Source organism: Saccoglossus kowalevskii, chromosome 12 (assembly GCF_978046115.1).
Source record: "Saccoglossus kowalevskii chromosome 12, keSacKowa6.1, whole genome shotgun sequence".
Classification (NCBI taxonomy): domain Eukaryota; kingdom Metazoa; phylum Hemichordata; class Enteropneusta; family Harrimaniidae; genus Saccoglossus; species Saccoglossus kowalevskii.
The window spans coordinates 27,448,667-27,464,811 of NC_140652.1; the positions used below are offsets into that span (position 1 = coordinate 27,448,667).

At 32.6% G+C, this 16,145-nt stretch overlaps 1 protein-coding gene across 1 annotated transcript; it reads left to right on the plus strand.

Moving 5' to 3' along the window:
- The first annotated feature begins 3,934 nt into the window (after positions 1-3,934).
- LOC146735692 (BMP-binding endothelial regulator protein-like) lies at positions 3,935-15,231 on the plus strand. The gene is made up of 14 exons (XM_085506217.1): positions 3,935-4,001; positions 5,778-5,847; positions 5,939-6,020; positions 6,100-6,210; positions 6,328-6,435; positions 7,897-8,013; positions 8,437-8,565; positions 9,151-9,171; positions 11,868-12,002; positions 12,272-12,382; positions 12,599-12,610; positions 13,019-13,251; positions 13,919-14,220; positions 15,021-15,231. Exons 2-14 carry the CDS (start codon positions 5,785-5,787, stop codon positions 15,055-15,057), a joined length of 1,461 nt encoding a protein of 486 aa, XP_085362343.1. The 5' UTR covers positions 3,935-4,001; positions 5,778-5,784; the 3' UTR covers positions 15,058-15,231.
- The last annotated feature ends 914 nt before the right edge of the window (positions 15,232-16,145 follow it).

Below are 16,145 nucleotides of genomic sequence, written 5' to 3' on the forward strand. Positions count from 1 at the left end.
TAGTTACATAGAATTGCATTAGAATCAATAACACTCACTATCATATACCGCGTATTGCAAGGCCACATAATCTTAGGATCGAGCCTTGCAATAATATTCCATATCACGTTCGGTCCTTTTGGACAAACACAGTGTCATTATAAAACATAGCTACAACTATCTTCCGAGCACAAGAGGATATTTAGAGCTCTAATCTAACCACATTCAATAAATTACGCGTTCTTGTCCGGGTTCAAGCGGGGGTTCTACTTCAAATAATTTGCGAGAACTAACTGAATGTTAGAACGTTCGAGCGTGTTGTTGATGTTGTGACGACATACACATAAATATCAATCCACGCTGTTAACGTTTGAATAAATGGTGTGAATAAGACTAATAACCGTAATAAATTAAACACCAGTAGTTTGAAAGAATTGTATTTTTATTTAAAATGGCCCTATAGGGTATATCATAAAAACGGTATGTACTGATTACGGATTTCGTTACTCTAGGTTGTATAGTTAATGCATCATAGCAAGCTTGGGCGCTTCGGCTGTACTAGTTCGAGACCGTTCCTAAAGAATATATATTTTGGGCCACAATAAGAACATCAATATCGAGCATTGTAATCAATTTGTCAATACATTAACCTTGATTAAACAACAAATTACCGGGTTTACAACATAATTAAAACATGGAATATCAAGTAGTATTTTATTCACATATTTAAATCAACATTATTTATTTGTATAGTTGTTAATGTAGTACGTGTTAGTTACACTGTAAGTACTATACTTTCTATCACAATATTTTTGAATCACCAATGCACACCGAATATCACAATAGATGTGAGTATAAACACCAAAATATAACATATTTATTTTTTTAGTGTACGTCGGTAATCATTTCAAAACCTGCGGGGATAATTGTCATAATGGAGTCGTGAAGTCTTGAATGAACAAAATATGGCATTAACACACACAGAATGAAAACAATATTGTCACACGAGATTATTGAATCAAATCCATTAATTTTACACAATATTCTTCAGCTTCCAAAGATTAGACGAAACATGCTATGTTATCGTGTGATATACATATGCAGGACACATTCATCTACGTTTGTCTCAAATATTATATGATGTGCTTTATGCCTTCAATTTGACTGATAAATTCAGTCAGGTAGTGTGTGGAAGTTCGTGTGAAGCAATTAATAAACCACCGATAAACTATCCACCGTCGTAAAACAAATAGCTTAAATGGCACTAATTCTTTTACAACAATGTGTTTCTACCTAATTAGAGCATTGACGATATTTGCTCATGCCACATATCATACTTTTATTTATTTTAACCAGAAATAATGGTATAGATAATGTTCATAATATAACACTAAAAGTGAAATGTAGACATTTTAGACCCATCCTTATGACATCCTTACACAATCGAAATAACCATCCACAGTAATATTTATCGCAATTCAATTTTTAAAATAATAAAAAATATTTCCAGCATTCCAAACACATGAATTATAAATCTGTACACCATGCAAATAAGTCATTCTTATACAGCAAGAACGATAATACAATGTTATTATTATTGACAACCAATTACACGTCATGAACACATGCCATTCGTATTGAAAACACCAACTATCCTTAATGGCATTCATTGCCAGTCAACAGTAACGTTTTCAAGAATAAGAATAATATACACATTACATGAACAATAAATGTACAAACAAAAACAACAATCAATGGTAAATGTATTGCCAATCAATATTGGAATTTTAAGAATAATAAAGTTCACGCACAATAATCCAAAGGCATAAACGAGATATATACATCATTCCCACACAGCAAGAACAGCAGTTCTTAGTGAAATCCATCATCAGACAATAAGTGAATTTTAAGAACAATAAAGACTAACCACAAAATCCCAAACATATGAACAAGAAATGTACACCCATGGACACATGGCATCCCTATACGGCGAGAATAGCATAAAATCAATGGTAACAGATATGGAAAATCGTATGACATCCATTCACATCGAAAAAAAAACTAACCATGAAGCCGTTATTAACAGTGAAAGTATTAAATACATATATTTTTGCCATACACCAAAAACCATTTACATTTATTTAGTGCCAGAGAATAATGAATAATAAAGGTCATGCTGACTACAAACACATAGACGAGAAGTGTGCATAACATGGACACGTTTCACCCATGTAAACAGCAAAAATAACGACCAATAAGTAACATTTTTCACAAATCAATAATTGAATTTTAAGAATAATAAAGACAATGCACCATGTTTTAAACATAAGAAAGAGAAATGTACACACCATATACTCCATGCTGTTGCTATACAACAAGAAAATATCTTTAGTTGTAACAAAAAATATACTCACTATTCAAAACACATGAACGTAAATGTAAAGACCAATGACCCATGGTATCCTTAGAAATAACGAACAATAGTAAAATTTTTTCACAAATTTAAATTTAATGAATATCATGCACAAATACAAGAATAAATAATGTACATTAAAATACATTATATCCAAAAACACCGAATACAAAGTTCAATGTGATTAATAATCGATTTTTAAGAATAGTATATATATTAGGCCCCCAGGGTCAAATAAAAAACACAACAACTATAAACTTATAACTTTCCAAAGTAATCTCTAACAATAATTGTAACAAAAAACACACATCTCAGCTGCTTTTAATCGATTTTCTGTCTCCTTATTCATAGTCCATGCTTCGAAACCATATATTAATATTGGCCATATGTATCAGCCAAGTACTCTTCCCCGGACTTGTATTAATATACACAGGCGCAACACTGCTATCACTTAACCATATAATGTCTAACGTAGAGACAATTGAAATGAGTATTTATAGAAAATATTAAAGTCAAAAGTTGTGATTTGAATGTTTAAATACAAGTAATACATCTTCACTAGTAATGTTCTTCAGTTTCATTTCTAAAACTGCCAAGTTAGACTTATATAAGGAAATTCAATATGTTACGCCAATATATGTAAACATGTAACAACACAGATGCACTTACGCGGTTTGTGAATGAGAAGTGTTCAGTGATTTTCAGACGGATCGATTTGACACTCACACATTTAAATTCAAACATCTTAAATTGACGTTACAGAAAATTACATGTTGAATTAGAACACGGTTAGTAACAACTGAATAACGATTATACACGAAATACATATCGCATTAGATTAGCATACAACTAAAAGTAAATTATATAAGTAAATCAGCTATATGGCTGTACAACATAAAATTATTTTTTTCCATATTTTATATTTGTATTTAAATCATATATATTATTATTATTTTTTAAAATTTATTGGATAAAAGGAAAGGCAATTTTCAAATTTTCAATCGTACTATGGTTTCCGATGGAGGTGTGATTTTAACGGTTATGACTACACGTGGGCAAACCTAATGGCATAGTATAATTATCTGCAGTTAAGTTTCCTTTTCAGTTGACGGCAGCCAAGGATTATCTGGTAATGAGGACCAGCCTAGCTTATTTCCGGTAGCGTAAATAATGTGTTGCGTTTGGTTTGCCTGGTTGTTTGTTTGTTGAATTATACTTCAATTGCATGAAGACATTATGATGCATGAAGATAATATTTTCCAACATGCTGTTTAATTCATTGATTAATAATAGTGTAATCTTAATTGTAATCATCACTGTTGTGCAAGTGAACCACAGGTGTTTCGGTCGAAATAAACAACGACTTCATAAGACGTCAAATTAATATTGTGTCACATAATAATATCTACTAAATCTAGTCAGTATCCTCCCTGATATGGAAATGTGAAACACACATGGCTATCGTCCTATTGGCCACATAAAAGCAAACATGATTAGCATGATCCAAAAATCTCTATATATTCGCGTTATTTCACAAAATATCACATCGCCGATATATATCCAAGCTTTCCAGACCTGAACACAGCAATAGTCTAACAAGTACATCAAGGTAATTGTAAATTTTATTCTGTATGTGTGTATGAGGCAATATTCTGTATATCATTCTGTGTGATCCGATATATACACATCTGATAATCAGTGTTCTGTATTTGAATATAAACCATCTCCAATCGGATGTCAAAGTATCATGACGTTGACTTGTCCAGATCTTGTGCAATAAACACATAATTGGGTCGGTCTTGCTTCCAGTATCTGCTGGTATAAATTTGTTAAATTCATTTTTACTATTTCGAATAATTTTGACAATCTGAATCATTCAAAGGTTATTCTGATGTTTTGTAAAATAATTGTGTTCCCAAATTGACGAATATTCTCCACTGTTTATAATGACAATTGCGGTCAAAATATCACAGCGTTTTTTTACATTTTTGTCCCTTGTGGAAATATCCTACCCATGGTTATTTTAAATAGCATTGAATTTACTGAAACATCGTGTGTGTTGAATTTTGCCTTTAAAACTCCAATCAGACTTTTCCTACATGAAGATATGATTTACAATGATTGTTATTGTGTTACCTGTAATTTACAGCGTCATTTTATATGCACTGGACTCAGGAGTGCCAATTTCTAATGGCTTAGGTTTTACTGTCGTGTATACATATATATGCGTTGAAAAATGATTCTGTGTAATTAGTTGACTGGTAATATAAATTACACATTCAACAAATTCTAAATAGAGTCCGGGCGTAACACAATTATTGTTCCTAGTTAATGAACATGCTTGGATAAAATCAATCTTTGCATTGTAATTTGTCAAATCATATTTGATTAGCGTGATCGAATCCTATTTATATAATATTGAAGTTTTATTGGGGGGTGTATGTTCTGTTGAATATGTAACATGACATTATTGTGTTCGTAGTGTGAGAGCTGATTATAATTATTCAAGTATTTGGTTGGTATACATTCACCAAATAGTCTCTGACTTAGTACCGTAACTGGAGTTGCGTCAAAAAGCATTCTTATTGCAAGCAAAGATTTAGTTCTATTGACTCAATATAATATGAATACTCTGAATTCTCTAATTCTATGCAATTAGCTTACTGTGTTATAATTATTGGTCATAATAAATAATAAGTGTTTAAAGCCAGTGATTAGATGCTAAATATGAGCTATTTATTAAAATTTATAAACATTATATATTACACTGTCATTTCAGTTGGTTTGTGTGTCAAAAATTAATTTAATTTCATTTTGTTCGTATATTTTATTCAATTGATTAATACGTTTTGTAAGCGCCAACATTGTATGCACTATCCTGATTTATGTATATGGGATATAACGTGTTTATATAATTGTGTTGTTATTTGGTTATTGGCATATGTGAAAGCGGGAAACTGGTTGATGCACACCATGGTGATCCCGAAATGATGGTCTTAATTCGAATACATTTGAGACAATAACTTATAATAGCTTTGAATATAGCATTTTACATCATACTTCGTGCCTGGTCAGCATCTGCGAAATATCGCGTTATTTTTGAAGAAAATACATGACACAAAGTAGCATTTGAGATTTTGAAAATTTGAAAGGTTTTCAGGTGTGGTGATGTAACATTGATTTATTATTAAGGATTTTTGCCGTCTTGATTTAATATAATGTATGCATTCACAAAACATGTGTTAATCTCTCATATAAAGCAATCTCAAATACATACTATGAATGCTTAAAAAAATCAATCATTTAATCTAACATTATCTAGAAACATAACATTATTTGTATGTGTTGTTGTGTATCTTCATTATTAATAAATTCTTTTTTATAGGTAGAAAATGTCTCGAGTGTGGATATTTACATTTATACTTGTGTGGAAAATTTATTCTGTGATTCCTACCGTAAGTTGTAGTCATTTTATATTTTACGTATTCGAATTATTAGTTAAACGCACATCCTATTATATCATTCATTTATTCTTTTCTTATTAAGACGGCTGAACAATTACAAGCCATTAAAAGATATGGTAGAGACCATTATGAAGATGAAGATCCTAGTACCTACGATGATGGAAGTAAGTTAATACTTCAATACTTTTTTTTCAAATTTTCGGTTAAAATATTTGATTGATAACCTTTTTTACTCGGCTGCAGGAATTGACTGTTCGGCTGACTGTGGTGGTTATGTTCATGGTGGAAATGATTGCGGTACATCAATGGTTCAAGTATACTGTTACACACCAATAGGAACAATATGCTGTGTTGGTGAGTAATTTATATGTCCCATTTTACATACACCTATATATTAGGTTATACACAAACTTGCTAAACTGATAGCAATGTAATGTTAAATTAATTAACCAAATATTTATCTTTATGTAGATAAAACGTGTCATGAAGCCGGTGGAGTTTGTCGCAACGCTCCTCTTCTCGGAGAAGTCGAACTGCCATTCACAACACAGTGTCCACCATCAAAGAAGTGCTTTGTCAGTATGTCTGTTGCTTCTTATCTTAGGATTATTTTTAGTCCCCGTTCGGACGCAGCCCGAAAACGGGGACTTATGTTTTGACGTCCTTGTGTCCGTGCGTGCGTGCGTTTTGTGCTAAAAAATCCTAAAAATCAAGCATTTCTCGGCTGTTTACAGATGGATTTTGTTCAAACTTGGTATATACATTAGACATTATAGGACCTGATGCAAATAATTTTGTTTTTCAGATAAGATTCGAAATGGCCGACTGGCGGCCATTTTGTTTTAATGAATGTGGTTCTCGTGCCATATCTCTGGTTTGACGTTCCTATTTTTTGTGCTAAAAAATCATCAAATATCAAGCATTTCTGGCATTTATATATGGATTTCGTTCAAACTTGGTATATATGTTAGACATTACAGGTTCCTGATGCACATCATTTATTTTTCAGATCGGATTCAAAATGGCTGTCTGGTGGCCATTTTGTTTTAATGAATGGCCTTCTAGACCCATATCTCCGACTTGTTTTGACTGATTATATTCGAATTTTAAATATTCATTATACATCATGTCATAGATAAACAAATATATTGGTTTGACGATCATATTCAAAATGGCCGAATGGTGGTCATTTCTGTGCTAAACAATCATGAAGTAACAAGCATTTATGGATGGATTTCGTTCAAAGTTGGTACATACATTAGACATTTATTTTTCAAATTGGATTCAAAATGGCTGACTGGCGGCCATTTTGTTTTAATGATTGAGCTTCTAGAGCCATATCTCTTAAATGCTTTGACTGATTATATTCAAATTTTATATATTCATTATACATCATGTTATATATATACATATATTCAAAATGGCTGATTTTCTTCCAGAGCAATATCTCTCAATATGGACAAGTAATTGTTTGACAATCATATACAAATCTCAATCAATTTAATTTTAAAAAATCATATTCCTGACATGGTTATATTCCAGCTATATTACTATAAACAAAACTATATATCTTAAATTTGATAACTAACTGGGACTGTGCCATACATGGCTTGTTTACCAAGAATGCATCACGTATTTTAATCATTCATTGAATACAAAATGTTCAAATGAATTTTCAAAAATGAGCTCATCGTCACAAGTAGGGTCATGACCATGAAATCGTGAACATCCTGTTGTTTAACAATACAACAATGTGTATGCCTACTTGTGTGCTGACCTATTATACAGAGTACTAGTCAAATACAATGAATTTCTAACACGCATTGTTTAGAAACAATTAATCGATCACCAATTTACTTTAACACGTTGTTTGTACTGAATATATGACCCACATATAGATTTACAATGTGCAGGCTTAGTAAACTTGTAATATACACGAAAACTTTATTATAGAAGGTCGTCTATTCAAATAGTATGATATTTTGATATGGTTCATCATGAAAATAAAATGTAATATGCTTTTCTTGTTATCTTCTTCAGAAAGCTGTGTTGAGTGTAATGGTCTATGTTATGATGGCGAATGCCCAGTAAACACAAAATTGTCCCCTACGGAAAAATGTCATTGTCCTAACGGACTGAATTGTTGTATTCCTGATGGTAAGATTCATTTAACAATTTTGCTCAAGTCAGCGACATTCACACTGCGTGTATGTGCTTTTTACAATTTATAGAGCTCTTGAATATGTTCATATACGCGTATTAGTTGAATATCCTCGGTCAAATGCCCGTGTCCCTTAAAGTTAGGATTTGTTTCATCGTTTTGAGTGTAATATGCACCTAATGACTAGGATTGTTATTTTTCATTTTAAATAAGTTCTTCCAGCTAAAATCTTCAAGAGTAAACGTTGGTTACTGTGTTGATATTTAAATCATTTGATTTGTATTAAACCGAGCACAATTATTATTATGGTAATATTAATACATATTTGAAAATAAGGTAAAAAATATGGGTCTGTGTTTTAAACTTGAACATGTCAACATGAAACACATAAACAGTAAAAGTTTTATTTGTTAACACAGATAGCTGTGAAACAGACAAGTTCTGGTGCCAGGACAAATCATGTAATAATAATTGTGATCCACCAAGGACAATTGAATGTAAGGACAATCCGTGCGTTTGCCCCCCAGATGAAAAATGCTGCGAAAAAAGTAAGTAATCATTTCTGATACAGATACTATGCAGTTGAAAATTAATATTTTAGTTACTTAATTCAACAGTGATTCACTGGGGCAATATCCTTTTTGAATATTTTATTACAAACATACTATGTTTCACCAAATTCCAGCATCTACAACATTAACAAAATATACAACACATGAAGTGTATACAGTTCGGAAGTCAGAATGTTTATTTTATATTTTATTTTTGTTTGTGGAATAAATAAATGTGTTATTTTTGATCAAATCAATGTACAAACATACTTATCACAACTATGTTCGAAAGATATTTGCCGTGTCGGGTCAAGTGTGTTAATCATACAGGAAAACAGCTGAATATCTTAGATTCAAGCGTTAAATTATGATTCTTCTTTGGATTACTCTGATGGAAGCGCTGACTGTTTCATTTTTCCAATCCTTGTTGTTTTCCTTCAGTTATTCATAACCATGACAATTAATACAATCTTCCCATAACGTTATCGTGATTTTTCTTGACAATACTACCATTTCAAACATCCGAGGCATTGGTTTTTAATGTGTATACTAACTTGTAACGTTTTTTTTTTCATATTGCAGATTGCAATCTCAATGAAAACAGTAAGTAATTACAAATATAATCCTAATGTAATTTTTCTATTCAACATTACTGACTGATTAGAACACATTTACGCGACATTACGTACCGTGGATTGATTAAATGGAATTGTTATAGATTATATTTTTGATAGCTTTACTGATTGGTTAGAAAGGGGTACTTAGTAGTTGAAATAACGAAGTACTGACATTTGTTTGCAACATGTCTGCTTTTGGTTAGAGTTTGCTTATAGACACAGGCGAGGCGTTTATTTAACGTATCACCAGCATACAATAAATTTATACGAGCAAGTCCTGGGAGTCAAAGCTCTTTGAATGTGCGCTTATTATTTCATCTGTGGACAGTTTCTGTGACAGATATACCTTGGCAGCAATTTAAATAAATTGTGGAAAAATTCTATCAGCAGTATTGATGCATGTCAACAAGAATTCAGTAGGGGCGGTCCAGTGGTACAATCGGATTCCTTTCGCCACCACTGTAATATTAGAGAATTAGGAAAGCCGAAATACGCTAATGCAATTTAAAACGAAAACTGTATGCATAGAGCGAGAACATTCAGAATTATATTTTGAACGGTTTGCAAAAAATAATTTGACTAGTCATCAGAAGAGTTATGTTTTAGGCATTTTAGATCTGTCGAGGTCAACATAGTTTATTAAGACAACTTAATACCAATGTAACTGAGTTGAACTCAGAAGCCCTCAAAACCTAATATTACATGTGAGAACGAAGCAAATCCGTCGACATTTCACGTTTTCCCCGTAAAAGGGATGCTGGCTGATCCCTTTCTAGTCTCCCTTCCCGCGTATACTAGTACTACTAACTCATACCATGTCCTCATTTGGTGACGCAACAGGAAAACGACTATATTACATACCCTATCTCTTTCTTTTCTCACTCGCTCATTAAAAAACACTGACCGCTTGTCCAAACACTGATCACTGGCATATGAGTTGTCGAAATGGTTGTTTTATTGCTAAAGTTTGAGGATTTAATGAGTATTAACCAATTATTATTTTTTGTCGAACGACATTTCAAATCCATCATACTTTGTATTATTCGCGAACGCAACTTGAACTATGACCTCTTGTGAACATTCCACAACAAGTTGATAGAGCGGGACTGTGTTCGTTTGAATCCAGGGCTGCTACCTCGTTTCAACAATATGACTATCGAGAATTTACGTGATACAGGCAATGCTAACTCAGAGCAGAGAGCAGAGAAACCAGGAACATATTGATGTGTTTTCTAAAAAAAAAAACAAAAAAATAGATGCCCGGCCATGTATTTGAAATGCGAGCGAGCAGACGGACGATATTTCTGGGTTCGCGCGATCGAAAAATAAAGCGGAAAGTTTTCAACAAGCGCTTGCAAAAGCGAGTGAAAAAAAATGATCGAAATGCAGAAGCGAGCAGAACATTGGGTGAAATTAGTGCTGTACATTCAGGTCCTTTGTAAAAATACGATCGGCCAAGAAGTACGCCAAAAACAGAGCCAACAAAAAACTTGCATGCTGCCTAAGCCATAATCGATCGAAGTTTTAACGGCTACATTCTGCTGAAGAAATAAGCCTTCACTTTCGGAATTATTACCGAAAATTATGTACAACAAAAAACAACAACATTTGTGAAATTGATTAGCATTTATGTAGGTCCAATCCGTAGTGTTTTATCGTCTATTCTGTCAACCGAACGTTACAGTACGTTAAAGTACGTTATTTTAGAATGATTTTCAATTGGTTTCACGTGATAGTTAGTCTGATTTAACATATAGCATTACAAACAGGAAGTATACCCCACACCCCTCGTTTTGATGAATCGTATGGGTGTGGCTTATGGGTAACAATAGAAAATGGATTTCGATGAGGTTGTGATTATTTGGATTTTTTGGATCGTTAATAGGTGAAGAGATGTTAAAAAACATTAAAACAAATATAAGTGTTCATCGTCTTGTGTACACCGCAACAACAAAGGAGTATTTTTTCAACACAGATCTCCAGTCAAGAAAGTGGCGTTTGGACGTAACCTCGGAGTTAAACAGGGTCCAAATTGAGTAAAACACAGAATTGAATGAGCTGAATATGCATTGACCAATTACACAAGAGCTTACAAACACCAACGAAATATTTGTTGTTATACTTAACAAAGGGGTTTGGCACAAAAGCAATGGAACGTTTATAGGCTTAACGTTTGTTTAGATCGTGTTATAATCCAAATCTCCTAGAAAGAGTTGTAAGCACACATTTTCGTATGCAGCAGTATGTATGCAATAAATCAGCAGTATTCATAATATGTATTTTATAATAATAATTGTAGTTAACGTGATTTGTTAACAAACTATATTCACATATAATGCACATTTCCTAAATGTCCAATGACATGTTCATTGCTTTTGCTTTTACGAATACAATTTTAAATAGCTTGATTTGAATAGCAATAGTACAAAAATCGATGTTTATATTTTAGAACTTGTGCACTGTTTCTGTGTAGCTGCCTAGTGTATAATACGCGATGATGCTTCCACAACATTGATTCTTCGCAGCCAATACAGGCAAAATCAAATCTACATTCCATGCAGCAAAATCATACACACCTGACCATTTTTACCTAAACACTAAACAAAACTAGTGCAAGGTCAATATTCGGAAATATAATTAAACATAAAAAATTGCATTAATTAGTTGAACATTTATTTGTAGATGAAGACATGTGTGCCAAAGAATTTCCAGGTCGTGGAAAGTGTAGAACATCACCTGTATGTGAGTGGGATGAGAAGGAAATGGGGACAAAGGGCCAGTTTTGTAACAATGGATGCATATGTTGTAAAAAATTATGTAAGTAATTGAAAATAAATAAGTTCATTACACGCAAAAGTGTAAGTTAATATTGAGATTTTGTTGATCAGGCAAACTTATTGAAATTATTCTGGCAAGCAAATATGGTCAAGGTTAAAAGATCGGTACAATGATGACCATTTTTATTTGATAGCTTAGTTAATCTAACCTGAAAATATGTCGACGTACGTAATTATTTATTCAAACATAAGCAGCAGTTCCACAACCATATATGTAGTCAGAGTATTAATATTTTATATCATTTGTAGTGCACTGCGACCTGTGTAATGGGATTTGTCACGGTGATTGCACACAGTTAGGCTTAGTACCTACTAAAAACTGTAAATGTAATGTTGGAGAGGGAATATGCTGTGTAAGCGGTGAGTAACTGATGTATTTCATTTATTACAGAATTGTAGTTGAATTTACGGAAGATTAATATGCAGCACACGCATTTATGTGACAAATAACATCGGAACAAAACTGCTATCAATCTTCATATCAAGTAAATAAAACACGCATTCAAGGATATTTGTGATACAATTACAATTAATGTATTTTTGTATTTATAACCTGTTCTATGATTGCCTTCACAGGAAACCCTTTCCGTGAGTATTTCAAGCTGCCATTTGTTTGTTTAGATTTGTTCGTCTCGTTGCCTTCTGGAACTTTAGTTAGTTCTGTATTGAAGATTATTTTTGAAGAAAATACTTTTCTTGGGAATCTTGGGTGGATTAATTATTTTGGGCTAAGTCTTAAAAACCAAATGTTCTATTTCTTCTGATTTGTTATGAAAAAGAACGAATGTGAAGTTTCATACAAGTTTGCTTCAACTCATTTTAAATTCGTATTTTTGTTCTTGTATTTTGAACATATTTTTTACTAGTTATATAATAGTGCGTTTAGAACAAGAAAATGGGGATGCGATGTGGCCATGATGTTCGAAAAAAATCTTTCAAAGTGTTTATTTTGAATGTATATGTAGAACGAAAAACACGTATACATATATTTCACAGCCTTTGGAACTGAAGTGGGCGACCCCCATTTCGAGACTTTTGATGGTTTGAAGTTTAATTTCCATGGACCCTGTACATATAAGTTGTTCCAGGATTGCACAGAAAAGAGGACATTTGCTGTCCATACTGAACACTACTCTACTTTCAATAACGGTCATAACAAGACATATGTTTTAATTGTACGGGTTTTCTTACCAACTGATGTCATTGAACTGAGTAATACTGATGTAAAGGTAAACTCGTGACATTACTATCTTATTATCTTAGACTGAAACGATTTTCCAGAGATGTTGCTTAAAAAGAAACCTCACGCAGTTTTGAGGAAATTTGTGTGCTGCTGACAAATAATTTGTTAACCAAACCAAAATTACCAAATATTATATTGTAGATGACAATAAACATAACATCATTGGTCGCATAGGACACTAGACACAAAGTCTATCATGTCCCAAGAAAAAATGTGTTTCCGGATGTTTCAAGTTAATGAATTTTGAAGGGTAGGCTGTAGAACCATGAACTACAATCAATAATCATAAAGCATTATAAATGTTTTTATTCTTGCTTTGTCTTGTATAAATTTATTTCCGCTGTTATTTGAAAACTGTCAAACTCTTGACAATTTGACTTTTTAACTATTTGACTTCATATGAATGGCTGAATGTGCTTACTTATTTGTAAATACCTGAAATCACTTCATGTGTACCAAAGAAAGTATGTAATATGACATTGAGATAACTTTATATTTGACCATTTTCAATTTTGGATAGCGTATTATTAAGCAAACAAAAGTTTTTTACTCCATTACGGCGTATTTATGTTATGTTTCGTACATAGAGCGGAATCTCACAGTGTACGGAAAATGATTTATTATACTGCTAAATATCCGATTGTTTGGCACAGGTGAATGGTAAATCCGTATACTTCTCACTACCTGTCACCATTGCCAACAGTATGGAAATCAGATTTAATAAACAAAAAACAAGGGTTATCGTGGATTATCACGGCGTTTTTACACTCTCATGGAATGGAAATGGTGCTGTGAAAGCCGACTTAGATGAAGCGTGGCACGGGAGGGTGTGTGGGTTGCTAGGTGACGCCAATGGAGATGAGAACAATGATATGAAAATGTTATTACCCGATGGTACATTGAAATTGACCGATGATGTCAACGAATTTGGATACAGCTGGGAGGTGCCAGGAAGGTAATTATAACAAACGAGCACATTAATCAAAGCCCCTCCCAAGAAAAACGTGTTAAAATGCGTCAAGGAAAACAAACAAAGTTGTACACACTTACAACAGTTGTTGACTACCTCTACCGATGTTTCCCCGTTATGGTGATTTGAATAGTTTAAACTCGTCTCAAAACATAATCATTGCATGTTTATTCGTCAATTACCTTCGTTGGGTTTGAACAAACATGACATTTTCATATGCATATTTTAGGTTTTCTCACTGGTTTGAGGTATTATATAATACAATACATATACACAAAAGAATGATGGGTGATGTAATATGCGTGTGTATAGAGGCTGATCATATTATTTCGAAATACGAATAATTTTGAAAATTAACTGGCTAACTTGTTTCACATTATATACCATTGTCTGCTAATCGTTCTAGCATTATAATACGTTTTGCAAAATCATTGTGATTATTTCGATATTGTAAATATTTGAAATGAACAAAACATTAATAAGTAAGACAGAATGCAATGAAAAGATATATTTTATTTTGGAATGCTTGGTTACACTAACTTTTCCAATCTACACTATTATATCAATTATTAGCCGAAATGTCAGTTTCATCTCTAAATAGGCTATATCAATGTAATACAAATATGTTTCCATTTGGTGCGAGATTTACGAAAATATTACTTTGCATACAAGCTTAAATGTGAATCACATATATGCTCCGTAAAACATTTGTAAATGTGTATTTATAAAATTACGATAACAATCTTATACAAAATGACATTGCTTCATTTGTTGTTTACTTTCAGTTGCAGTAAGAAACTTACCAAGAATGGTGCAATATAACAATATGCATATAGTCGAAATTGAATCACGTTTAATTATTTGATTTCCATTCGCATACCATATGTGTTGGCTTTAGCATAATTACTTCTTAACCTCTTTGGATAATCTTTGGTTACGGTCTATTGGTATGAGTTTGCAGTAATTGTAAAATAAATGATGTTTGAGCAATGGAAACCACTTGGTCTGTTTTGAAATGAATACGGTATATACTTTACCATATATGTGATGCATATGTCATCCATGTTGGGTTCTAAACTATTTGTTTTTGCACAAACTGCTACATCTATATTTATCACATTATTGATAATAATGAACCCAAACAAAACTTCCAGATTTGAACAATAATGGTAATGTTCTTGGCCAACATCTAGTGATTTTGCACCAGCACCAGTATTTCATGGGTACTTCGCGTCTCTTTCAAGATACTTTACCTATCTTTACCATTGGCGTATTTATCCATCATTCAATACCAATTCAACTTACTCAATTTTTGCATTCAGTAAATACATGTATAATAATAATAATCATCACAAACATCTTTGTAGCATCCGCTATGATTATACGGCATTACTCTTAAATTAAATTAAAGTTGAAATATGAACACTTTTTTATTGTAAAAAGCAATATATAGTGTCTCTTAATTAGACTTTCCATAAAGTCCTTTTCGAAGTAAAAATGATATGGCACAAAAACAAGAATCAAATTATTCTAAATTTAAAGTATGTTACTCTATGGTACAATAGATTTTAATGATCAGTTTCAAAACATCAAAGATGAATCATGACATTATGGATAAACGTACCATTGTGGAAAACCATCATCAACCACTGGTTTTAAAGCATTATGGATGAAACGTGCCTTTGTACGCCAGCAACTGTCATCTGCACTATCAGTTTAAAATAATTAAAATTAGATCATGCTATAGTATACCATCATCTACTATCTGCATCAGCCCTTCAAAGCATAAGTCATGCCCTTGTAGATGTAGGTCACTTCCGGCCATCCACACCATTTTCAAAGTATCATAGAAGAATCATAACCTTAATTTCTCTGAAACACACAAATGGAAAGACATAAATCCTGTGCCT

Coding starts and splice junctions, on each gene's coding strand:
- LOC146735692 (XM_085506217.1), top strand. CDS start 5,785: ATGTCTCGAGTGTGGATATTTACATTTATACTTGTGTGGAAAATTTAT. Junction 8,014..8,436: donor GAATTGTTGTATTCCTGATG/GTAAGATTCATT, acceptor TTGTTAACACAG/ATAGCTGTGAAACAGACAAG. Junction 9,172..11,867: donor TTGCAATCTCAATGAAAACA/GTAAGTAATTAC, acceptor ATTTATTTGTAG/ATGAAGACATGTGTGCCAAA.